Source organism: Trichomycterus rosablanca, chromosome 21 (assembly GCF_030014385.1).
Source record: "Trichomycterus rosablanca isolate fTriRos1 chromosome 21, fTriRos1.hap1, whole genome shotgun sequence".
Taxonomy (NCBI): Eukaryota; Metazoa; Chordata; class Actinopteri; order Siluriformes; family Trichomycteridae; genus Trichomycterus; species Trichomycterus rosablanca.
This window is the reverse complement of record NC_086008.1, coordinates 20,880,246-20,907,754: the sequence shown is the minus strand read 5'-3', so window position 1 is coordinate 20,907,754 and position 27,509 is coordinate 20,880,246. Positions and strand designations below refer to the sequence as shown.

At 47.2% G+C, this 27,509-nt stretch overlaps 1 protein-coding gene across 5 annotated transcripts in view; it reads right to left on the bottom strand.

Annotated features, from left to right (window-relative positions):
* Positions 1-27,509, bottom strand: part of trpm3 (transient receptor potential cation channel, subfamily M, member 3) — a 57,209-nt gene that overhangs the window by 27,989 nt on the left and 1,711 nt on the right. For 3 of the 5 annotated variants that reach the window (XM_063018199.1, XM_063018195.1, XM_063018196.1), the window contains exons 1-5: positions 17,016-17,288; positions 2,695-2,774; positions 2,413-2,614; positions 1,168-1,381; positions 920-1,044 (exon numbers count right to left, since the gene is read on the bottom strand). In XM_063018199.1, coding sequence (XP_062874269.1) covers positions 920-1,044; positions 1,168-1,381; positions 2,413-2,614; positions 2,695-2,774; positions 17,016-17,132 — 738 coding nt within the window. In that variant the 5' untranslated portion in view covers positions 17,133-17,288. Of the gene's footprint in view, positions 1-919; positions 1,045-1,167; positions 1,382-2,412; positions 2,615-2,694; positions 2,775-17,015; positions 17,289-27,509 lie in introns of those variants that run through there. The other 2 variants (XM_063018197.1, XM_063018198.1) reach the window with 1 other exon arrangement.

Genomic DNA, 27,509 nt, shown 5'->3' with positions numbered 1-27,509 from the left:
CTGAGGAATTAAGTGTTAAGGGCCTTGCTCAAGGCAGTGGTGGGGCTTGAACCAGCGACCTTCTGATTATTTCTGATTACTAGTTCAGTACTTTAACCACTAGGCTACAACTAGGCTACTACTACAAAGGGGCCCTGCTCAGAGGCCTTGCTTAGGGGCCCAACAGTGACAACTTGGCCTTGCTCTAGGCAGTGGTGGGGCTTGACCCTGCGACCTTCTGATTAATAGTTCAGTACCTCAACCTAGGCTCCAACTGCCTACAAGTACAAGTACATTTACAGCATTTAGCAGACGCTTTAATCCAAAGCGACTTACAATTATCACTATATACAATGCAAGCAATTAAAGGTTAGGGGCCTTGCTCAGGGGCCCAACAGTGACAATGTAGCAATGGTGGGGCTTGAACCAGCAACCTTCTGCTTAGGCTACAACTGCCAACAAGTACAAGTATTATCAATATATTCAATGCAAGCAATTAAGGGTTAGGGGCCCTGCTCAGGGGCCTTGCTTAGGGGCCCAACAGTGACAACTTGACACTATTGGGGATTGAACCGTCAACCTTATGATTAGTAGTTCAGTACCTTAACCGCTAAGCTATAACTGCTTACAAGTGCAAGTATTATCAATATATACAATGCAAGCAATTAAGGGTTAGGGGCCTTGCTCAGGGGCCCAACAGCAGCTTGAACATCAGTGGGGCTTGAACCAGCAACCTTATGATTACAGCCGCTCTTCTGAGAAGCTTCTCACGAGACTTTGAACCATGTCTGTGGGAATTTGTGCTTAGCTTTGTACAGCCGAGCTCTGTTCAAGCTACCCTAAAGGAGGTCCTTCCCCAAATTGTTGCCACAATCGTCATGAAGGGTGTCCACATACTTTTGACCACCTGAACTAGTAGAGTGGTTGCATAAGTACGAACGTCTTTGCCCACGAGGTCCTCTTGGTTCTCCACGATGCCCCAGGGCGCGATGCCGATGGTGCAGATCTTGCCCCGGGATTTGGAGGCGTGGTCTTTCAGGGCGTCGCCCACGTGCCTGATGACCCCTGTGGGCAGAAGTCCAAACGGTAATCACAAAACCTCATGCTCTTTTTGGAGAACCTAAACCTAGTCAGCGCTGAGCGTTCTCCTACGGTCCCAGGTCTGCGTGGCCCGGGTCCCGAACGTACCTGTGTTGACCCCGCCCGTGAAGATCCAGGCCCCCGTGGTCATGGCGGCCTTGATCAGGCCCTTGCCGAACACCTGCTTGAGTTTGGGCTGCAGCTCGAAGTTCTGGAGGCCGCCGTGCACCGAGATGAGCAGCTTGGGGAGCTCCAGCTGCCACTCCTTGGTCATCAGGTGGAGCAGCAGGTCGGCCTTGGTGTCGTACGACACTCGGACGTACTGACCAATCACAGAGCGCGCGCACACACACACACACACACATACACACACAACAAGGGTGCAACCATGTGATCAAGAGTATTTAGACGACTGATTATGACCTAGTCGGACATCCTATTAGCTACTGAGAAGCCTTCTGACAGGACTTCGGACCATGTCTGTGGGAACTTGTACCTTCCATATAAGTCTTCAAGGTCACTCTCACTCTCAGTCTGACCGCTGACCTTGTACCTGTTCGGCTGGAGTGACCCCACCAGGAGTCACAAATCAGACTGCATCTAAGCGAGTACCTGTGTTCCATATTCAAGCCTTTTGACAAGACTTTTAACCATGTCTGTGGGAACTTGTACCTTCCACATAAGTCTAAAGGGTCACTCTCAGTCTGACCTCGGACCTGTTCAGCTGAAGTGACCCCACCAGGAGCGGCAAATTACGAGTCACAAATCAGACTGCACCTAAGTGCGTACCTGTGTTCCATATTCAAGCCTTTCAACAAGACTTTGGACCATGTCTGTGGGAACTTGTGCCTTCCGTATAAGACACTCTCAGGGTCACTCTCAGTCTGACCTCTAACCTCGGACCTGTTCGGCTGGAGTGACCCAACCAGGAGCGCCGAGTTACCAGTCGCAATCGGACCGCTCCTGATTGCAGCGGGTTTCAACCATGTCTGTGGGAACTTGTACCCAGCATTTGTACCCCTGGCCGCTGATTTTGTTCCCTAAACTGTTGCAGCAACAGAATTAGGCGTGTCCTAATACTTTTGACAGTATAGTGTATAGCGAAGGTGCCGAGCAGGCAGCAGGGGGCGCTATTATTATCAGGAAGGATTTAGGAGCTGCAAATCCACCTTCTGCATGTTTTTTGAAGGGTGGGGGAAAAAACAAACCAGTGAGCAAAGCTGACCAAAGTACGGATCAAACCCAGGTCTCCGGAACCCCTGGTGCTGCGCGGCACCCACTCTACATGTGTGTGTGTGTGTGTGTGTGTGTGTGTGGTGTGTGTGGTGTGTGTGTGTGTGTGTGTGGAGGTACCATGGCCTTGTTGGAGTGCCCCCCTCCCTGGAACTCGATGGTCCCGAAGGCGTCGGTGGGGCTGAGCTGCGTGTGCTTGCTGATGGACCATTTCTCAGACAGGGCGTCGGCCTTGGGCGTCCGCTCCGACCTGACGTTCTGATTGGACGAGATGCCGGGGGGCAGGCCCACGTGCTGTCCAATCAGGCGGCCGCAGCAGCACCTGGGAATCAGGAGAAAGCGGTGTTAGAAAAGCAGCATCTTAGCGACTCGGAGGGTCAAAAGGACGGAGTTCGGACTTGCCTGTGGGGATCTTTGGTGCTGACGATGATGTGGACGCATTCTCTCTTGCTGAACGCTCGCTCGATCCACGATTTCTGGGCCTGAGGAGACACAGAGAAACACAAACGTGAACGTGAAGAAACCCTGTCTAACACAATCCGGAGAACCGCTACTCTTCACCTGGCGTGTGGTGAACCGGGTTATATAGGGCGTCCAGCCACCTGGAGCTCGAAGACAGGACGGATGTGATCTGGTCTAGCCCGTAAGGGTCTTCGAGGTCTTCCTGAGGCTCGTTTAATGGCGTCTAGCGTCTGTAGCGCGCCCATGCCGGGGCGCTAATGTGCTCGCTTCCGGCAGTGTGCTTCCGTATGCTTGTGGCAAAAGGTTAGCATCCCCTTTTCAGGGACGAACTGGAATGTCAACCGTGAGTCAGGCCTTCTGATCCAGTGTCAGCACAGTTTTTTATTAAATAGGCACGAATCTCCTACAAGCAGGGAGTCGGATATGACTAAACACCTGGGAGTTGAAAAGCAAGCCTGGTCAGTCAGTTCGGGACTATCTGGACCCTCTCGTGAGCCAGGTCTGAGAAGCTCATGGTCAGGTGTGTTAATTGCGACCCCTGGTGTTCAAACGGCGCAACCGCTTTGTGCCGTCTGAAGCGGTTGCGCCGTTTGAACACCAGGAGTCGCAATTAACACACCTGACCGGATATTCTAAACTCTCCAGGAGCGGAAGAGGAATCGGCTATGACTAAATGAGGAGAAAAGAGGAGCGAGTGCAGGAATAACAGTAAAAAACCCCGGACGTGGTGATTTACTGCATCAGAATCATCTCCCGTCTCACACTGAGAGGAGAAACTCCATCTCTGAGCAGAAACCACATTAGCCTGATGTAGCGGCGGCCCGCGGGTGAGCCGTAATGTTCCGCGTTATTCGGCGGCGCTTCGGAGGCGTGTGCGGCGTTCCCGACAATCACATTTACGTCCTCGCGGAGGAACTCGAACGTTAACAAACAAAAATCTAAAACGTTCTGCCGTCAGCGTTTACAGCTTTTATGTACAGTAAATAATAATAATAATAATAATGCTATATAATATTAGGGGTGAGTGTGGGTTTAAAATGTAATGCACTGGCAACCTGTCCAGGGTGTTTCCTGGACATTCACTCATTTATTTATTTATTTATTTATTCATTCATTCATTCATTTACCCAATCATTCACTTACTTACTTGTTCATTCACTTACTTATTTACTCATTCACTTATTTATTCATTCATTCATTTACCAAGTTATTCACTCATTCACTCATTAATTAATTCATTCACTCACTCATTTATTTACACATTCATGCACTTACTTACTCATTCACTTATTCATTTATTTATTTTACTCAATCACTCACTCATTCATTCACTCATTCAATCCCTCACTTAACTATTCATTAATTCACTCATTCATTTACTCATTCATTCATTCACTTATTTATTAGTTTATTCATACACTCATTCACTCACTTATTCATTCATTCACTCATTCATTTATTTATTAATTCACTCAATCACTTACTCAATCACTTATTCACTCTCATTTGTTCATTCATTCATTCATTCATTCACTTATTCATTCATTCATTCACTTACTTACTCATTCATTCATTCATTCACTTACTTACTCATTCATTCATTCATTCACTTACTTACTCACTCATTCATTCATTTGTTCATTCATTCACTTACTTACTCATTCATTCATTCATTCACTTACTTACTCACTCATTCATTCATTTGTTCACTTAATAATTCACTCATTCATTCACTCATTCATTCACTCATTCATTTACTTAATCACTCACTCACTCATCCATTCATTCACTCCCTCACTAATTCATTCACTCATTCATTCACTCATTCATTTACTTAATCACTCACTCACTCATCCATTCATTCACTCCCTCACTAATTCATTCACTCATTCATTCACTCAGTTGTTCACTTAGATGTCCAGGCTGTTCCTGTACTCATGTTTGCTCTGCGGCGTTGTGATTGATGTGTTTAAAGTCAGATGCAGTGAATCAGGAATCATTTCTCCCGGTGCTGAACGACTCTGATTCTGACTCTGATTCCTCTGAATGAATCAGATATAATGGAGGCTCCGTGTGACTGATGGGCTCGACCCCGTCGCCTCCTCTCATTTTGTTCCCCTCCTCTCGCTCCCCTGCTCCCCGTCTCATCTTGTTTTTTAGCGTGACCTGCCTCTTCTCACTTATCCTGTCCACCCCATGGGTCCTCCAACACCCCTGTCCACCCCCACCCCATCATACACCACCGCCACCACCTTCTGCCTCGCCGCGTCTGATTGAATATTAGGGCAGATTCCCACCGGGGCTGAACACTCAGGTCCTCGATTCTGGGGGAGGAGGAGGTGATGATTACAAGTTTAATTCTGACCAGCTTCTGAGCTGTTCAATCATTCATTCATTCAGGTGATCCACTGGATCTATAGCTATACACTGGCTCTATAGCTATACACTGGATCTATAGCTATACACCGGATCCACAGGATCTATAAGATTGCTCTACTGGATCACGGTTTTGCTCTTTGCTTTGATGAGGAGGCGAGGAGCGTTCTCTCTTCGCTCTGGGTGAGGCTTCGGCCCTAAAAGCTTTCCGACAGACACAAAGTGGCTCCATTAGACGTGTTAGACCACGAGGGTGAAATCGGAGGACGGACGGGGCGAGACGGAGAGCCGTGAAGGCGCATCAGAGACTTGGCAACCTGACAGCCACTTTCATGCACATTTGGCTCCATTTGTCTGGAAGCGTCCCATTGGATACAAACTGAGGGCGGGTCGGAAAGAACCATCCAATTAAGCAAGCTGAAAAACATCTGTGGATCCAGTAGATAGCTATAGATCCAATGTATAGCTAAAGATCCAGTAGATCTATATAAATCTAGTAGATAGCTAAAGATCCAGTAGATAACTAAAGAGCCAGTGTACAGCTATAGATCCAGTAAATATATATAGATCCAGTAAATATATATAGATCCAATAGATAACTTAAGATCCAGTGTATAACTATATATCCAGTTTATACTGTAGCTATAGATCCAGCTATAGATTTAGGGTATATCTATAGATCCAGTACAGAGCAAAAGATCCAGTGTATATCTGTAGATCTAGTAGATAACTAAAGAGCCAGTGTACAGCTATAGATCCAGTACAGAACAAAAGATCCAGTGTATATCTATAGATCCAGTGTATATCTATAGATCCAGTGTATACCCATAGATCCAGTTTATTTCTAAATATCCAGTGTTTAACTATAGATCCAGTGTATATCTTTAGATCCAGTTTATAACTATAGATCCAGAGTGGCCGGAACATTAACCGCTAAGATTCGAACCCTTGATCTCACAAATAATCTAGAATATTTTGGAAATCCTTTCCAGAAGAGTCACATGACTTTGGAACTTGATGCTGAACAAGCTAATGGTCAGGCGTCTATATACTTTTGGCATCGTGTTGTATTTTAAATACATTTTCTAATCTAATATAACCTTTATGACGTTCCTGTCGGATTAGGAAGCGTTTAGCTTTGTCATAATTAATGCTAACTTTGCTAATTTGCTAATAAAGGCTGACGCTAACAGCTCTCAGACGCTAATGCGACAGATGCTACCAGCTCGTTTGCGCATTTTTTAAAAAGACGAGGTAAAAGATCGTGAAGCTCAGTACACGACGGTAAATGAAATGAAAGGAAACCCCGCGAGGACGGGAGGAGATGCTACACCGCGCCCTCTTCCCTTCCCAGAAAGCTTATTACGGGTACGCGCGGGTCCACCTGAGCCGCCGCCGCCGGAGCGCCAGCCTATTTGCTCCTGGAAAATGAAGCTGATTAAGGTTTCCATTCGGCCTGTAATGTGCGGCCGCGCGGCGCCACATGGATCTCCTCGCTAGCTGGGTCTGATGTCCCCCATTTTTGTGGTCTGATGCCCTTTTAAGGGATCTGATGTCCTTTATTGGGGGTCTGATGTTCTCTGTTTTGGGGTTTGATGCCCTTTTTGGGGGGGTCTGATGCCCTCCTTTTTGGGGTCTGATGCCCTTTTTTAGGGGTCTGATGTTCTCTGTTTTGGGGTTTAATGCCCTTTTTGGGGTGTGATGTCTTTTTTTTTTGGGTCTAATGTCCCCCTTTTTCTGGTCTGATGCCCTTTATTGGAGGTCTGATGCCTTTCTTTTTTGGGTTTGATGCCCTTTTAGGGTCTGATGTCTCCTTTAGGGGTCGGATGTCCTCCTGTTTTGGGGTCTGATTTTTTCCTTGTTTGGTCTACTGTTGTCCAAAAGTTTATGGACAGGACAGAATTGTCTCCAGCCAAAAAAATCCAACTGCAGGTTCTGAGCACTGAGGGGTTTTTTATTACAGGTTTATTTTTAGCCGTTAGCGTTGCTAACATTACTTTTCCCGCCCCCTCCCGCTGAGTCTGTTAATGCTGTAATTCCTCTACAAGATTTCCATCAGCCGTGTCTTATTAGCATTTCTTGGTTAGCTACGCAGTTCTGTGTTTACGTGTTTTCGTAGCATCCGAGCCGAACTCGCCGTAGCGGAGCTGCTAATGAGCGCTAGTCTGGCTTTTGGCGCTAATAAAAAGGAAATCTGAGATTGGGTTCAGCTCCAATAACGTTAAATAATGTGTTTAAACCCTGATGCAAGAGCAGCGCAACCAGAAGCTAATTTAAACCTGAGGCTAAAGTCTGAGGTGCACAAATTCCTGCAGACACACGCCAAAATATTACACGTGTCAAAAGTATCTGGACGCCAGAGCAGGAGCTTGTTAGACGGTTCAGTCCTAATATTCCTTTTGTTTAATGTTCTGGAATCGTGTAATAAATTTGCGCTAACCCCCCTCACAGCGCCGTACGCAGCCTGAGCGCTAACGCTAGTTTTCCAGATGCGCACAGCCAGAGTGAAGCTAGCGCTTAGTTATCATGCGGGTCATGCAGGCGGCGCATTATGAGCCCTCAGCTGCGGGAGGATATTTCAATTTAGCAGGGAAGCCCGAGCGGATAGCGGCTGTCGGGGAGGAAGTGTGTGTGTGTGTGTGTGTGTGTGTGTGTGTGTGTGTGTGTGTGTGTGTGTGTGTGAGAGAGAGAGAGAGAGAGAGTGTGTGTGTGTGTGTGTGTGTGTGTGTGTGTGTGTGTGTGTGTGTGTGTGTGTGTGTGTGTGTGTGTGTGTGTGTGTGTGTGTGTGTGTGAATGTGGAGGGGGGCAAGAAGGGGGGAGACGAGCGGCAACTGATTCAATTTTTAACTGAGGCGACCAAAAGAATTACGTCTGCTGCCAAGGATTCAAATTTGATCCTGCCCCCCTTTCTGGGGTCTGATGTTCCACTTTTTTGGGGTCTGATGTTCCTCTTTTTTGGGGTCTGATGTTCCTCCTTTTTGGGGTCTGATGTTCCTCTTTTTTGGGGTCTGGTGGTCTTTTTGGGGTCTGGTGTCCTCTTTTTTGGGGTCTGATGTTCTCCTTTTTGGGGTCTGATGTTCTTTTTGGGGTCTGATGTTCTCCTTTTTGGGGTCTGATGTTCCTCTTTTTTGGGGTCTGATGTTCTTCTTTTTGGGGTCTGATGTTCTCCTTTTTGGGGTCTGATGTTCTCCTTTTTTGGGGTCTGATGTTCTTTTTGGGGTCTGATGATGTTCTTTTTGGGGTCTGATGTTCTTTTTGGGGTCTGATGTCCTCTTTTTTGGGGTCTGGTGTTCTTTTTGGGGTCTGGTGTTCTTTTTGGGGTCTGGTGTCCTCTTTTTTGGGGTCTGATGTTCTTCTTTTTGGGGTCTGATGTCCTCCTTTCTGGGGTCTGATGTTCCTCTATTTGGAGTGTGATGCCTCCTTTGTGATGTCCTCCGGTACTCTATACTTTCAAGAGCCAAAACAAATTTTTTGGGATGAATTGGAACCTCAGATGAGGTGAGCCAGGCCTTCATAAATGCTGTTTTGGTTTAACGGGCACAAGTTCGCACAGGCACACTCCAGAATCTTGTACAAGGTCTTGCTGGAAGAGTGGAAGCATGTCCGTTTAGATTTCGATGGGGCGTGTCTCATTATCATTTCAGGAATGAGCAGAATTCCGTCCTACTTTTGGGACGCTGTTCATTTCTCTCCCTCTAATAAAGACGTTTTAGCGTCAGCGAGACGCGTCCCCGCCGGAACCGTTAGCCGGAGCTGAAGGAGCGGCGGTGGCGGCGCAGAATGAATTCACCGCCGGTGTTACGGCCGGTCTGGGCGATCGGTCGGGTGATTTCCTGAGGGCTGAGCTGGATAAACGATCTCCGGGGGGCCGTTTTTAAATCTGGAGGGCGGGAGATGATGAAAAGGAATTACGCTGGAATTCGATGGTCGCCCACGTTCAGCTCGTTCAGCTCGTTCCAGCCTGTCGCGTCGGATCGGAAACCGTTTTCGTTCTTGCGGTGGTTAGCAGCTCTGATCTCTTTTATTTTTGCCTCGTCTGGCTGTTGGAACCTTTTTAACGTCCCGTATAAACACAGGTGTGACATTACAGCATCAGATCCATTTTTGGCATCAGAATTTGGCCCAACAGTTTGGGGAAGGTCCTTTTCTGTTCCTCTGTGCCTAAACTGAAGCCTAGGTGGGCTGCACAGAGCCCTCACCTCAACCCCCTTATTCTGATGAATTTTGGGGTCTGATGCCTTTTTGGGGTCTGATGTCCCTCATTTCTGGGGTCTGATGCCCCTTTTTTGGGGTCTGATGTCCCTCCTTTTTGGGGTCTGATGTCCCACTAATACCTCTATTATATAACCAAAAGTATTTGGACACCTGACCATGAGCTTGTCAGATATTCCGCTTCAAAAACAAACAGTAGTATGTCTGTGGGAATTTGTGTACATCCAGTCAAAAGATGACAGCATTTGTACGACTAAACACTGATGTTGGTCAGTTTCTTCCCACAACAAGTGGGGAGAGAAGAGTTCTGATGTCCGAAGAGCTGCCGGACGTCCTGACAGCAGCAGGAACAACAGTTGCGCAGTGGAAACGAAGCATAGAGCTGAACTCAAGAACCTGGAGTGAAGTTTGGAGGTGGGAGCGTCTATCAAAGCCGTCCTTGTGACTTTGGGAGCTTTGTTATAATAACGGGTCAAACTTGAACCTCAGTGCTGCACAGCGCTGCTAGACGCTATCCGTGATCTCTGTGGAATCTGCTCGGCCGGTGGAGGATTTTTTTCTTCTCTCGTTTCTTCTCTCTCTCCTCCCACGAGTTCCATCTTTTAAATATAAATATAAAAAACCCTGACACGTTCACCCAGCAGCTCCGTCGTGAGCCGGCCGCCCCGCGTCCCCCACGTTCTCCTCCACGAGAGACGATTACAACGAAGATCCCCGTCCACACGTCAGGGCTGTTTTTAGCGCGGCGTGCTTCGCTAATTAGCGTCGTTGGCGGAGTGAGGAAACCTGTCGTGACTCTTCCAGAGGGGATAAATAATAATAATAACAATAACGTGGAGGAGCTCAGGAGCCGAGATGCTGATTCACACGTATTTCAGATGAGGGACGACGTCGACGCTGCTGAGAATTAAGCGCCTGTCATTCACGATTACAAACCGCCAGGCCAGAACAGTTGGGACGGGACGTTAATGCTAATCGAAACCTGGAAAAAAATAGTCGGAGGGTTTAGCGCATGTTTTGGCTAAATATACACCAGACGGTTGGGACAGGACCGTTTGTTGCTATAAAACATCACACTTGATCCTTTGGGGACTGAAGACACCAATTAATCAATTTTAAAATAATACAGTTCGTTAATGCTAGGTAACGAGTGCCCAGAATGCACCACATTTCGGACTGCAGGCAGGCCGCTCTAGCGCTCGCACTCTCCAATCATAGCATTCGAAGTCGTGTTGAAACGAGCAAAGTCGTCTCTAAAAATCAAGGTTCCGATTCATCCCAAAGGTGTTCGGTGCGCTTAAGGTCGGAGCTTCGTGTGGACCGCTGGACGGAACATTACACACATTCAGTTGTGTTTTTTAGCCTCGTCCTTCAGGCACACAAGTCTCCCAATTCCATAATTACATCTTTTAATAATATTATGCACTGTAGAGGGTGAAAGAATCATGACAGCATCGCTTGTTTGTAATCTCACACCGTTCCAAGAACTGAATCACCCCGGAACAACCTCGTGTTTATTGTACTTGCACTTATTTCGTTATTTGCATTCCACCGATTTCTTCCAAATGTATCTAGAATTTGGGTTTCATCATATTACGATGTCAGAGGTGCCGTATTATTTGAACCCGTTCCTCACCACCCTGTCTCCACTTATCCATCCCTCCATCATCTTTAACCTTATATTATCAAACTCTCCACCACTGCAGTGTCTGAGCGGTCCAGCCAAGTGTGTGTGAATGTGAGTGTGAGTGTCAGTGTGTCTGACAGAGTGTAAAGTGTTAGGTCAGACCAGTGAGAGATTAGCCGAACAGATACGCTACCAGAGACCCGCCGCACTGCCGAGAACAAACCGGATCAGACAACAATGGCAAAAAATAAGGGCAGATGACAAATGAAGACAGAGATCACAGTTACTGATTTGGAGAATTGATTGACACGATCGTGGGGTCTTACAGAAGTGGATTAGCTGAAGAACAAGGAACAGAACTCTGGGTCTCCCTTTATACTGCTCTAGTATAAACACATCAGGTGTTGGACTTTGGAACCTCCATTCTGATAATGCCCCCCAAAAAGGAGGGACATCAGACCCCAAAAGGGGGGCATTAGACCCCAAAAAGGAGAACATCATACCTTCAAAACGGAGAACATCAGACCCCAAGAAGGAGGACATCAGACCCATAAAAAGGAGGACATCAGACCCCTAAAAAGGAGGACATCAGACCCCCAATAAGAAGGACATCAGACCCCAAAAGGAGAACGTCAGACCTCAAAGGGAGGGACATCAGATCTCAAAAAAGAAGAGGGACATCAGACCACAAAAAGGAGATCAGACCTCAAAAAGGAGGACATCAGATCCCCAAAAAGAAGGACATCAGACCCCAAAAAGGAGGACATCAGACCCCCAAAAAGGAGAACATCAGACCCCTAAAAAGGAGGATATCAGACCCCCAATAAGAAGGACATCAGACCCCAAAAAGGGGAATCAGACCCCAAAAAGAAGAAAAAGGAGGACATCAGACCCCAAAGAGGGCATCAGACCCCAAAAAGAAGAACATAAGACCCCAAAAGGAGGACATCAGACCCCAAGAAGAGGGACATCAGACCCAAAAAGGAGAACATCAGACCATAAAAAGGAGATCAGACCTCAAAAGAAGGTCATCAGACCCCAAAAAGGAGAACATCAGACTCCAAAAAGGAGGACATCATATCCCAGAAAGCAGAACAACAGACCCTCCCAAAACTGACATCAGACCCCAAAGAGGAGGACATCATATCCCAGAAAGCAGAACATCAGACCCTCCCAAAAATGACATCAGACCCCAAAGAGGAGGACATCATATCCCAGAAAGCAGAACATCAGACCCCATAAAGGTGGATTAAACGAGGCAGTGGCTGAAAACCAGCATGACCAACCAACTGTGAGAACCTCGAGCTGAGCTGAAGCCTCGAACAAGCATCTGATTCAACAGTTTAAGGAAGGCCCTGTCCCATTCCAGCAAGAAGCCGTTACACAGCGGCGCTGTCGCTCCGGTGCAGCTGCAGTTCATAAATATTAAATCCAGCGTGTGTTTACTCAAACACCCGTACAACCACGCCGTATCTGATCGTACACGCGCAGGTCGCTCCCCGGACGATAAACTGCCCTGTTATTGCCAGTCATCCAGAACGACGGGCACCCGTGAGCACCCAGATGCCTTCGTACATCCCCTCTGCTAAACTGACAGATTAATAACAAATAATTTACGGCCGGGACGCCGGGTGGAGAATTTTAATACCGAATGTTTAGAACGAATCTGTCACACATGAGAAGTCTCTTCTTATTACGTCATAAATATTCACTCTGGCACTCTCAGCGCAGGTCCCAAGCCCGGACAGACTACAGGAGCAGAACACAGGAGCAGACGAATAAAAAACACATGAATGTAAAGGTATTTTAAATATAAAAATAAAAACTATATAATTACAGGCCTATATGATTAAATAAAGCATTGAACAGTGAGTAGTACGATGTGCTCTGTTTATTATCGTTCAGATGATACCTCCCCTCTCCTCTCCCTACACCAGGGTGAGGTGTTATTAATTGCCGCTGCAGTGGGCAGAAACGACTTCCTGTGGTGGATCTTATCACAGCACATTGGGTGGAGCCTCCTACTAAAAGCACTTTATTGTTTAAATCATATCAGGGTGAAAAGTGGAGATATAAAGAGTTCAGTGGATGGATGGATAGATAAATAGATAGATAGATGGATGGATGGATGGAAAGATAGATAAATAGAATAGATAGAAGATGGATGGATGGATGGATGGATGGATGGATGGATGGATGGATGGAAAGATAGATAAATAGATGGATGGATGGATGGATGGATGGAAAGATAGATAAATAGATGGATGGATGGGTGGATGGATGGAAAGATAGATAAATAGATAGAGGATGGATGGATGATTAGTAGAATGGATGGACAGCACTCAGTCTCAGATGGATGGATGGATGGATGGAAAGATAGATAAATAGATAATTAGATGGATGGATGGATGAGTAGATGGATGGACGGATGGATGGATGGATGAGTAGATGGATGGACGGATGGATGGATGGATGGATGAATGCTTGGGTAGGTGGATATGTGGCAGGTTTGGTGGATGGATGAGTGAATGAAAGGATGAACTTGTGGACACAGCAGATGTTTGCTACACATACACATTTAGAGACTAATATGATGTAGTAAAGGTAACACACACACACACACACACACACACACACACAGGCTCTCAACAGCTTCACTATAAAGTGTACAATATCAAATATTGAGTAAAGTGGCACCGTACCTGTGTGAGTGTGTGTGTGAGTGTGTGTGTGTGAGAGGGTGTGTGTGTGTGTGTGTGTGTTCCTGAAGCCCTGGAGCTTGTTCTGTTGAAATTGAGATTCCACATGAAGCCTCAGTTTGAGACGACAGCTCAGTTCTGCTTCATTCAGGGACCAAAACAATTCTGTGAGTGTGTGTGTGTGTGTGTGTGTGTGTGTGTGTGTGTGTGTGTGTGTGTGTGTGTGTGTTTTATCCCCAGTGAATCTAAACCTCAGTGAAATGGATTCTGACTCGGATTCTCTCACAGATTTATTTCTTTATTTATTTACTAACAAACGGTTAGATATAAAGGAGTTCTGTGATTTTAGGTTTCAGGTTCAGATTCTCAACAGACGGACGGACGGATCAATGAATGGATTAGTGAATGTTTGGGTACATGTGAGGATTTAGATATTAGATCAATATGTGGTGTGATGGATGGATGAATTAACAGATAAGCGGACAGATGAATCAATGAATTGAATTCTGGGTACATGTGTGAGTTAGGTGGGTAAAAAGGTGTTTTGATGGATGAATGAATTAATGTTAGATAAGTGGATCAGTGGTAACTAGGATGAATATGTGAGAGGTGACAGTGGATGGACAGATGAATGGATGAAAGGATGGATGGATGGATGGATGGATGAACGGACAGATGGATAAATGGATGGATGGATGGATGGACAGATGGATGGATGGATGGATGGACAGATGGATGGATGGATGGATGGACAGATGGATGGATGGATGGATGGACAGATGGATGGATGAACGGACGGATGGATAAATGGATGGATGGATGAATGAATGTATGAATAAATGGATGGACAGATGGATGGATGAATGGATAGATGGATGAATGGATGGATGGAAAAATGGATGGATGGATGGACAGATGGATGGACAGATGGATGGATGGATAGATGGATGGATAAATGGATGGATGGATGGATGAACGGACGGATGGATAAGTGGATGGGTGGATGTATGAATGTATGGATAAATGGATGGACAGATGGATGGATAAATGGACGGATGGATAACGGACGGATGAATGGATGGATGGATAGACAGATGAACGGACGGATGGATGGAAGTATTGGGTATAAGATCGGCTATATCTAAGGTGTTGGTGTAGGGCCCCGCCACTGCCAGGTTGCCACTGTTGGACCCTTGAGCAAGGCCCTTAACCTTCAATTGCTTAGACTGTATACTGTCACATCAATGTAAGTCGCTTTGGATAGAAGTGTCTGGGCTAGTAATCGAAAGGTCGCTGGTTCAAGCCCCACCACTACCAGGTTGCCACTGTTGGGCCCCTAAACAAGGCCCTTAAGTCTCACTTGCTCAGACTGTGTACTTTAAGTCTCTTTGGATTGAGGACGAGGAAACAGACAGAATTAAGATGCGGCTGTCATCTCATCCGTCTCTCTCTGTTGTTTTTTCCGCCTCTTCACCGTCCGCGCTCGGCCTGAGTGCTAATTGATCATTTAAATAAACGGGGACCCGCCCGCCGGCCGGCTTAATGATTAATCAGAGGCGACGGCGAGGAGTTAAAAAGCGCCCGGCCGAACGTGACTGAAGGAGGAACCGGCCGCCGGATCCGAACTTCCTTCAGCGCCATTAAAAATAAAAAAGCTGAAACATTTTCCTGCTCGGCTCGTGTAGCAGCGCGTCGTTCCGTTTCCTCTCTGTGGGTTCTGACAGGAAGCGCTCGCGTCTCATCCGTCTTTCTTAGCGCCGAACCGACGGGTTTATCCGAGCGGCTAATATTTCTGCTAGCGCTAAGGCGGCGTGGCGTCTCACGGCTCGTCGTTCATCCGCCGCTGAGGCTTCAGACTTATCGGACCGGCATGAGCGTACTGACAGAGAGAGCGCGGCGCACAAAATCAGCATTTAAGCTCGCGGTTTACAGCTGGGTGCTCTCGCTGGGGTTCGGTGGAGTCCTAACAAGCCTTATAATGCCTTCATAATGTCTACAGTCTGAGCAATCGAGGATTAAGGGCCTTGCTCAAGGGCCCAACAGTGAAGACATGACCATGAGCATAGGCCTGGCTCACAGTGGATGTCCTAATTCATCCCAAATGTGTCAGATGGAGCCGATTTGAATCAATGCGTTCATATACGGGCGGTTTTAGCCTAGCGGTTTAAAGACTGGACTATTAAGCATAAGGTTGCTGGTTCAAACCCCATCACTGTTATTACAGTGGTCGCCGCTGTTGGGCCCCTGAGCAAGGCCCTTAAGTCTCAACTGCTTAGACTGTATACTATGGATAAAAGCGTCTGAACTAGTTATCGGAAGGTCGCTGGTTCAAGACCCACCACTGCCAGGTTGCCACTGATAGGCGACAAATGCTAAACGAGGACGCGGAACACACCCGGGTTTGAATCTCAGCGGTGCTATCGACCGTCCGGGTGCCCACACGTGGAGAAATTCGCACCAGCGAAGGACAACGGTTTGGGGTTTTCTCTTTCGACCTTGAAGGGGCGGCATCCTTCCACGTGTTTTTTCATACCGTGCAGTCGAACTCGCCCTATTTGTATGGACACCATGATTCAGTCACAGAAAAAGAAGCCCTACGAGCGGCGGTAAACACACAACCCCCCCCCCCCCCTCCACACACACACCACACCACCTCGGGTTTTCATCCGCCTCCCGACAACTGCGGCGCCGCTCGGTTTCCTCCGCAGCCCGAACCCCCCCCCTCCCCCTCCGAAACAATCTCTCGCCTCCTAATGCGCCGCTGCCTCCCGTTTCCAATTCTCCGACACGCGTCCCCCGGGGAGGGACGTTAATCAAATCTCTAGTCCGGTCACACGTCGCGTGACACGTCCGGCAAGACGCGGACGGCTCAGAGAAAGCTGTCGAGTGGAAAAAAAGCGACGCGGTGTGTGCTGGAATGCGGGAACGGAGCGGAGTGTGTGTTCTCATTTCTTTCTGGAGGGGAACACACCAGAGGCGCTCCATTCAGAGGGGAGAAAATATCTAGTACGCCCCCCCCAAAAATAACCAGCACCCCCCTGTTGACCGTTTTAATTAATAATGAGCAAGAGACGCCAGTCCGAGGTGCAGATAAGCAGAGCCTGCGGAGAAGGTTGTAATCAGAACGAAATGGTTCTAATACGGTAATTACGGCGCACTGTGGGGACCGGGGGAAAAAAGCACGGGTGTGAGGATCCTACCGAGCACAACTACCTTCATCATGCTTTCCACCGGAACGTCAGGAACATCCGGCATCCCAGAACCCCCCCCAAAACTTTGGACAAATTCTCTGCCTCTCGCAGCCGAGGCGAAAACAAACACCAGCCAATGAAAAGTCTCCGTCATACCTTCAGCAGGCGGACGGACGGCAAGAAGGCGGCGTGACACAGTTTCCGTATGGTCCAGTTGAGCGGGCGCGGGGCGTCCAGCTGGCCGTTCCCGGCGTCCGGAAAAGGACCCCACATCTCTCCGGGCGAATCCTGATAATCCCACTCGGCTCCAGGAGCATGACCCTGCGGGGACCGGGAGACGGGAGGAGACGCGCGAAAGACGAGGCGGCCGAGGTCGCGGACGAGCGACGGATCCCGGATCCCGAGACGAGAACTGACTCCGGAGCGCACGGGAAGCCTTCTCTCTTTTTTCTCTAACGGACGGATACGAGAAAGGAAGGTGCGGAAAGAGAGAGCGCGAGAGAGGGAGTGGGAGGGAGCGCGAAAGAGAATGTGAGAGGAGATACAGCAGAGCGAAAGAGAATGTGAGAAAAGATACAGCAGAGCGAAAGAGAATGTGAGAGGAGATACAGCAGAACGAGAGAGAATGTGAGAGGAGATACAGCAGAGCGAGAGAGAATGTGAGAGGAGATACAGCAGAACGAGAGAGAATGTGAGAGGAGATACAGCAGAACGAGAGAGAATGTGAGAGGAGATACAGCAGAACGAGAGAGAATGTGAGAGGAGATACAGCAGAACGAGAGAGAATGTGAGAGGAGATAAAGCAGAACGAGAGAGAATGTGAGAGGAGATACAGCAGAACGAGAGAGAATGTGAGAAGAGATACAGCAGAGCGAGAGAGAAAGTGAGAGGAGATACAGCAGAGCGAAAGAGAATGTGAGAGGAGATACAGCAGAACGAGAGAGAATGTGAGAGGAGATATAGCCGAGCAAAAGAGAATGTCAGAAGAGATACGAGAGCAGAGACAAGATGCTGAGGAACGAGGAGAAAAATAATTCTAAAAGATTATGGGGGGGGGGGGGGGGCAGAGGGGACGGAGACACGCCCATCTCCCCCCCCCCCGGTCCATCCCCAATCCAAAAGATCCTCTTCTATATTCAGAAAACACACGTTCCTTTATTCAGCTCATCAAAGAGCTTCTGAGCACCGCCGGGTCTTTGAGGTCACAGATAAAAGGATGGAGACACCTGTTATCGGTTTAGATCTCTTTGCTCTCCCGCCCCTCCCCTTTCTCTCTCTGATCTCCCACTCACCTCCCGGTCGGTGTGGTCCAAAAGTCCAGGTCTACCACCAAGAACTGGCGCAGCACCATCGGCTATCAGACACGACCGACAAACGTACCGACAAGCGTACCGACAAACATACCGACAAACGTACCGACAAACATACCGACAAACGTACCGACAAACGTCCCGACAAACTTACCGACCAATCCAGTTCCAGAACCAACGAATATACCAACAAACGTACCGACCAATCCAGTTCCAGAACCAACAAATATACCGACAAATCCAGTTCCAGAACCAACAAATATACCGACAAATCCAGTTCCAGAACCAACAAACATACCGACCAATCCAGTTCCAGAACCAACAAATATACCAACAAACGTACCGACCAATCCAGTTCCAGAACCAACAAACATACCGACAAATCCAGTTCCAGAACCAACAAACATACCGACCAATCCAGTTCCAGAACCAACAAACATACCAACAAATCCAGTTCCAGAACCAGCAAACGTATCAACCAATCCAGTTCCAGAACCGATATACGTACCGACAAATCCAGTTCCAGAACCAGCAAATGTATCAACCAATCCAGTTCCAGAACCGATATACGTACCAACAAATCCAGTTCCAGAACCAACAAACATACCGACCAATCCAGTTCCAGAACCAACCAACGTAACGACCAGTCCAGTTCCAGAACCAACAAATGTACCAACCAATCCAGTTCCAAAACTGACAAACACACCACATCCAGTACCAGTTTTGGTACCAAAAAAGTACCTGGTGTTTCACTTCGAAATTACCGGTTCCAGTTTTCAGGTTCCCATTCTAGTACCAAATGTTTTAGTTCCAGCACCAAAAAAGTACCATATGTGAAGACCAGGAGTTCCAGTATGAAAAATACCAAAGGTTCCAGTTCTAGTACCACAACACACTTGTCCTTCCACGTCTTTGTGGACTGTGCTTATGCACTGTGCTTATTGGCAACAGTTTGGGGAAGGTCCTTTCCTGTTTCAGTACGACAGGTTATCAGAATAGTTTAGGCCGGGTGTCCACATACTTTTGACCATGTGATGTACATTTTGTGCTAGTTAACGTTCTGATCGTGAGATGTTCCTGCTCCTGATCTCTTCTGCCTCCGAACCTCCTCGTCTTGTTCTTCTCCACCCACCCACACGTGCTTCATCCTCTCTCAACGTTTGCTGCATTGCTGCTATCTGAGAGAGAAAAGGACCGAGCGGGGAGAAGAGAAGCGACGCTGGCTTACACCTGCTTCCACCTGCTTCCACCTGCTCAGGTGCGACCCCCAGTTCTGTTTGAGGGTCAAAATTTAGCCCTGACCACGTCTAAAAACACACGTTTAAAAACTTGGTATCAGAAGTGGGGACATCTTGGGGACATAGTTTTTTGCGGCTGTGGAAGCCAACACTCAAAAATGTTTGGAGATGTCTGTGGGAATTTGTGCCTGTTTAGTCAAACAGCATCCTGTTCAGTTTCTTCTTACCCAACATTCAGCTCGGCAGCGTGATTTACTGTGCTGCTGCTTTTCCAACACTAGAGGGCGATAAACCAACACAAATCCACACACACACACACACACACACACACACACACACACACACACACACACACACACAGGAGAGCGTTTAAAACACAGCCGAGTCACACGTGGACACCACGTGGTCAAAAGTATACGGACACACCGCGTAATTATCATCGAGTTTAGATTTTTGAGTCATATCCACGGCCCAGCCGGACACACTGGGGTTACACCTCTAGTATTTTGTAACAGAGAACTAAAACGGTTCCATTTTTAACTTAATCGTTTTTGTACTGGAGCTGAAAGAAGGGAACCAGTAACTTCTGTTATCCTTTATACTGGAACTAAAGAATTTAAAGTGGAACTATTGGTCTTTACATCAGGTACCGTTTGGTACTGGAACTAAAATACTTGTTACTAGAACCATTGTCTTTTATACTGGAACTAAAACACTTGTTACTAGAACTAGAGCCCTTGTTATGTTTCATACTGGAACTGGTACTTTTTCAATGGAACACTTGGTCTTTACATCAGGTACTTTTTGGTACAGAAATTGGAACCCTTGTTATGTTTCATACTGGAACTAACATATTTGGTACCAGAACTGGAACTCTTGTCGTTTATACTGGAACTTAAACCTTTGCTACTAGAACTGGAACACATTATATATTTCCTATTGGAACTGGTACTGTTTTTAAATGGAACTGGTACTAATGGTCAGCCTTCACATATTTTTGTATACAATCGTTTCTGAATGTGTGTGACACCGCTGACAGTCGAGCAAGCTTTACATGAGCGTGGGCTTAAATAAATCCACCGCTGATCCCGCCTTCCCTTCGTCTGTGGTTAGCACCGCCGCTCGCTCAGGCTTTAAGAACAGGGACGTAAATCCTCTGATTTGGACTCTGTTGTAAAAACAGGACCTGATTTTCACTCCGTTCACCTTCCCGAGTAAATCTCAGCCCAGCTTCTCCTCCGAGACGCCACCGCCGCCGCCGGCCGGACTCTGACTTGCAAATGACGGGCGCGGATGCGAAAAGCAATTCCCACCTGTCATTCAGCGGGTACCTGAGAGCGGCGCTTCTGAAATCAATTCCTCACCACTCGTATCAGACACCGGAGCAGTGAAAGAGCCAGAATACATACACACAGAGGGTTTGTTAAAAAAATACTAGTTCTTTATCTGAGGGGTTTATCCCAAAGATTCATCCCAAAGCTTCATCTCAGAGCTTCATCTCAGAGCTTCATCCCAAAGATTCATCCCAAAGCTTCATCTCAGAGCTTCATCTCAGAGCTTCATCTCAGAGCTTCATCCCAAAGATTCATCCCAAAGATTCATCTCAGAGCTTCATCTCAGAGCTTCATCCCAGAGCTTCATCTTAGAGCTTCATCTCAGAGCTTCATCCCAAAGCTTCATCTCAGAGCTTCATCTCAGAGCTTCATCTCAGAGCTTCATCCCAAAGATTCATCCCAAAGCTTCATCTCAGAGCTTCATCTCAGAGCTTCATCTCAGAGCTTCATCCCAAAGATTCATCCCAAAGATTCATCTCAGAGCTTCATCTCAGAGCTTCATCCCAGAGCTTCATCTTAGAGCTTCATCTCAGAGCTTCATCCCAAAGCTTCATCTCAGAGCTTCATCTCAGAGCTTCATCCCAAAGATTCATCTCAGAGCTTCATCTCAAAGATTCATCTCAGAGCTTCATCTCAGAGCTTCATCCCAGAGCTTCATCCCAGAGCTTCATTTTAGAGCTTCATCTTAAAGCTTCATCCCAAAGATTCATCTCAGAGCTTCATCCCAAACATTCATCTCAGAGCTTCATCCCAGAGCTTCATCCCAGAGCTTCATCCCAGAGCTTCATCCCAGAGCTTCATCTCAATGATTCATCCCAAAGATTCATCCCAAAGCTTAATCTCAGAGCTTCATCCCAGAGCTTCATCTCAGAGCTTCATCCCAGAGCTTCATCTCAACGCTTCATCCCAAAGATTCATCTTAGAGCTTCCTCTCAAAGCTTCATCCCAAAGATTCATCCCAGAGATTCATCTCAGAGCTTCATCCCAGAGCTTCATCTCAGAGCTTCATCTCAACGATTCATCTCAACGATTCATCTCAAAGCTATATCTTCACAGATGCCTGATTGGCCTTGTGTCTGTAGGGGGAGACCTGATGGCTGAAACAGGGTGTAAGTGCGACCTCTGCTGACCGGTCGAGGCAGCTGACCACAGGTAGAGGGGCGTGGCTCTGTGATACACATGAGATACGAGACCCCGTCCCCAGCAGGTAAACAGAAGCCCACGTGTGTCGACTCTACTCGATTGGGGGCGGCAACAAAGACGAGAGAAACATAAGCACCAACTGGACACGAATGTAAATAAATAAATAATAAATAAATAAATAATAAATAAACAATAAACAATAAATAATATATAATAAATAAATTATAAATAAATAAATAATAAACAATAAATAAGTAATAAATAAATAATAAATGAATAAATAAACAATAAATAATATATAATAAATAAATAAATAAATAAATAAATAAATAAATAATAAACAATAAATAAATAATAAATGAATAATAAATAAATAAATGTGTGTAACGTTGTTAACTGATTCCGACGGCCAGGACCCGTCCCGGTACGTCGAGGGATCAAGACCAACACGCCTAATTACGGAGTCTGAATAATGCAGCGCGCTCGGCGAGTCCCGAGCATCAAAACCTTCGACGCAGCGCCAGTCCAATCAGAGCGGGTTTAGCTCACGACTCTCGTCTGGTCGCCGGAGACTCGACCTGAACCGTCTCATTACCCGAGGTTTTATTTGGTGGTTTTAAATCGTCACGACGCAGCGGCTTCACTTTCATTCCATCATGAAAAGAGAAAGCAGATCATTAATGTCGGGGTGGGACGATGAAATAATAATAAATAAATAAATAAATAAATAAATAAATAAATAAATAAATAAATAAATAAATAAATAAATAAATAAATAAATAAATAAATAAATAAATAAATAAATAAATAAATAAATAAATAAATAAATAAATAAATAAAAGGAAAAAAGAAAATAAATAAATAAATAAATAAAGGTCTGTTTTAGCAGTGATTTATCCTGGTCAGGGTCGCGGTGGGTACAAATCACCAAGCGAAAGGTAGGAAACACCCCGGACAGGTCGCCAGTCCATCACAGGGCACACACACACACACACACACACACACACACACACACACACACACACACACCTTCTAATCGCTAACAGGTGTAATGAATCAACTATATAAAGGTAATTAGACGCTTGTAATGTTGCACCAACAGTTTAGGGAAGGTCCCTTCCTGTTCCAGCATGACTGTGCTCCTATATTGCCCTGAACTCAGCCCCACTCAACAGCTCTGGGATGAACCGGAACATCGACCGATCGATCAGCACCCAGTCGTACAAAAGCTCTATTGACTGAATGGGCACAAATTCCCACACACAGCCAAGCCTTGTGAGGTCACACAGAGGTCACTCGATTTTAATACAGTTTGTTTTTGAAACTGGACGTCCAGCAAGCTCACGTTCAGGCGTCCAGATACTTTTGAATAACGTTCATACAGCTCTTAATTCCAGATCGGTGGTTCCTGTGTTCCATCTGAACGTCAAGGGTCAAATTTTCCTTCTCTAGAGAACAATAGGAGTCACGGAAATCCTCGAAACCCAAAACTGCCCGCCAGAACTCAAGTGGGCGTCGACCTTGTTGAAACACCCGACTCCGCCCTAACTGACAGAAACAGACCAGATCTGTGTCCATTAGTCCTGGACGTCCGCGAGCGAACTACAAAATTGACCATTTTTCAACTAATTGAACCTATTAGAGCTTATTTCCCCAATCCCAGAATGCATCAGTGCTGCCCCTGCGCTGCACTTTCGGTGTTTTCCCGCTCGATTAAACTCCGGATGAGGCGTGAAACCAAATCGGCGGCCGTGTGACCGCAAGGACCTGACAGAAATCGGCGGTCACCTAGCGTGCAGTTAAGCATCACGTCCGTTATACAGGTTGCCGGGGTGACCATGCAATCAGCTACCATGGAAACGAGGGGTGATAGAGCACCTCCGGCGCCACCTATAGATGGGGCGTAACGATGTGGTTGACAACAGTGCAGGCGCCAGCGGTGCAGTCGAACGCGGCTCCAGAGCAGCTCCTTTTATCTGATTACCACTTCTTTTCACCTGCACCAGGCGGGTGGACACAGAGATCTGTACTGCGCACGGAGAGTCACAAACCCATCTTCGTTATCCCCCGCCTTTGTGCAGCACCATCAACCGTAACGGTGGTTATGAGGAACACCTCCAGCCCTCCCTCCCTCAGGCGAGCATGGTATTGTGGTAGTTCAGTAATCTTTTGACTGAATGGGCACAAATTCCCACAGACATACTTCAAAGTCTGAAAAGCCTTCTAGGAAATAATGAGACACTCGTTCATGTCTTCAAACTTTTGCAAACATTTCTCCATTCAGACATCTCGTAAATTTCTAGCAGGCCGACTAAAGGGATTCGCTGCTTTTTCAAGTTTTCAGCATCTAGACTCAGGCTCCCGCTGTGATTCAGTGGAGTCCTAGAGCTGTAAATGTGAACTGAAATAACCAGTAATCGGAATTCAAGCTGATAACAAGTAGTCGTTATCAGCAGGCCGACCACAACTGTGGGGATTCGCTACTTTTTCAAGTTTTCTGCATCTGGAGTTAAGCTCCCGCTGTGATTCGGTGGAGTCCTAGAGCTGTAACAAATGCCTAATCTGCTCGGTGACGGCGTAGTGTTCCAGTAGATACTTTTAGTTCTTTCGAAGCTGCTCCCGTCAAACCCGAAGGATCAGAGGTTCGTTTGTGCAGGTGAAGGATTTCGGCGTGGTGGTGCGAGTCGGCAGCGCTGCGGCTCTAAAGGTTCAGTTCTCGGCCACGCGACTCGCGTCTCTCTCGCCCCTCCCGGCGGCTTTTCTCACTAACAGCCCGAGGTGGAGCGAGAGGCGAGAATCGTCCAGTTCCTCTCCGCTCCAGAGGCGTCCGGCATCTAGGGACGCGGGATCTCCGCTAACTGAACCCCTCCGCCGTAGTACGAAGTCTGGTGAGAAGCTACGTTCTAGCTGACAAGCCGTGTAGCGCGGCGTCCATCCCCGTATCCATGACGATAAAGCGTTGGCTAAATCAACCCGGACTTAGCGCCCGGGGGCGGCACCGCGTCCTAAATTCCGCCTAATCCACACCAGAGTAAAAGAATGTAGGAGGTCAAAAGCTTGTGGACACCACGTCATCATCCTATAGTCAGACGTCATCTTTAAAACGCCCCGGTGCCTACACCAAGAGGACTGCCTGACCACAAACATGAGCAGGCGTTCGATACGATTTAAGACTCCCACGTTCACTCTTGCAGTTAAAACAGCATCTGTAAGTCCTGGCTCACAGTCAGTGTTCCGGCTCATCCCAAAAGTGACCACTAGGGTTGAAGATAAAACTCAGTGCAGAGCTCCGAGACGTGTCCACATACTTTTGGACAAATCCTTTCTAATCGTGGAGTTTGTGCTACTTCAAGACTTGCACGTTCACTCTCAAAGTCCTGGCTCACAGTCAGCATTCCGATTCATCCCAAAAGTGACCACTAAGGTTAAGGACATGGCTTTGTGCAGAGCTCCGAGACGTGTCCACATACTTTTGGACAAATCCTTTCTAATCGTGGAGTTTGTGCTACTTCAAGACTCACACGTCCACTCAACATCTCTAAGTCCTGGCTCACTATCAGCATTCCGATTCATCCCAAAAGTGTCCACTAGGGTTAAGGTTAAAGCTCCGTGCAGGGCTACAAGTCGTGTCCACATACTTTTGGTCGACTCTTTTTTAATAGTGGAGTTTGTGCTACTTTAAACTTCACACTTAAAACAGAACGTTCTCGTCTTTACCGCCCGCTATAACACCGTCCCACGATGCAGCGCGACGTGGTGCTAAGCTAACACAAAGGACACGCTCGTTTCCAGGTTACAGTTGCTAAGCCTTTTATCCGCACGTGTGTGTACATTCCGAAAGCGCGCACACACACACACACACGAGTTAAAAGCGTGCACCATAGCCGCGTGCACCATAGCCGCGTGCACCATAGCCGCGTGCACCATAGCCGCGTGCACCATGGCTGCGTTGGCATGCCGCGCTCTCCTCGCTGTTTACATTGGGCGCCGGCGACCGCGCTTCCAGCCCGCCGAGTGGAAAATCGCACTTCCTGTCCGGACGACACCGCCGGTCGTTAAAACCAGCGGCGCTTACCTCGATTATCCGCCACGATGGCACGCTGGAGACGCTGGGACATGCCAACGAGCCCGACGGGCACCAAACTCTCACACACACGCTACAACAGTACCAAAAGTATTGGGACGTCCCACCACGAGCCTGTTTAGAAAAGAAGCGGTATTGAAACGGAGCCGCTCTTCTACCAGGCTTCCCACAAGATTCCGAAGTATGTCTGTGGGAATTTGTTCCCATTCGGTCAATGTTCCGGTTCAAGTGTTATATAGGTGTTGGATAACTTTGGTCCATAAATAAATACATATTTATTGATTTATATATTTATTTATTTTTGGATCTGAGGGGGTGTGGTGAGTACTCGCTCCGGTGTGCCCCGGGTTACAGACGTACCGTCGATGCCACATTACCATAAGCAGCGTTCTGGGTGGATGTGAGAAGTCAGGTTGCCATAGTAACGACTCACGGATGCTCCGTGTGGATGCAGGTCGTGATGCTTTGCTATTGTTACGATACACTAAATGGACAATAGTATCGGGACGCCCCTTCTAATGTCTGAATTCGTGTGTTCCAGCTACAACAGTTGCTAAATTATATGTGTCTAATTTTGCAACAGTTTAGGGAAGGCCCTTCCTGTTCCAGCATGACCGTGCCTCTATAAAGACATGAAGAAAAGCCTCCAGCCATTTAAATGTTGTCATCTTTTAACTGAACGGGCACAAATTCCCACAGTCTCGTGAGAAGCCTCCTCAGAAGAGTGGCTGCTGTTCTAGATGAAAAAATGAACACAGCTTGTGTTTTAAATGGGACGGGCGTCCAAATACTTTTGGCTTCCGCAGGAACTGACGTCGGATGAGTAGGCCTGGCTCGCAAGTGACGTTCCAATTCATCCCAAAGCTGTTCTGTTAGGGTTGAGGTTGGAGCGGCTCAACGGCTCGACCGGCTGATGCTTCTTGTGTCTTGGCGTAGTTTTCGACGTACACCAAGAGAACGGTACAGGTTTAAATGCTAGACCATCTATAATGAGTTGGTCTGGGATGATACAAAGGCAGAACGCTCGTCTGTTCTGGGTTCATTTGGTCGATCTGATTATTATGATGATGAAACACCATCTACCCTGATGGGAGTGGTCTCTTCCAGGTTTACAATGAGAATCCTGAAAGATCGTCTGTTAATTTGATTGGTGCGGGTGAAAACAAGTGGTCCATGGCAGCCCACAGGTCACTGGATCGCCTGTGAGTTTGACCGGTGGAGCAGCGTGGCAGGAAAATACAGCAGAGGGTTTTGAACAGAAGGTCCGGGGCACAAGAACGGCCGCAGGCTACGCTCGACCCCCCCGGGGTCTGGCACAACCAACACACAGTAAAACCGCTCAGTCACAGAGACGCTCACATTTTTACTCGGCTCCAGAATGAAGCTGCATCAAGTGTGTAATGTTCTCCCTCACAGTGAGGAGGACGCTCAGAGTAACCAAAATCCCCAGAACATCTCCGTACTGTCAGCAGATTAATCACAAACACCCGGAGCTCAGGAGCTGCTCAAACTAACGAGGGCGGCACGGTGGCTAAGTGGGT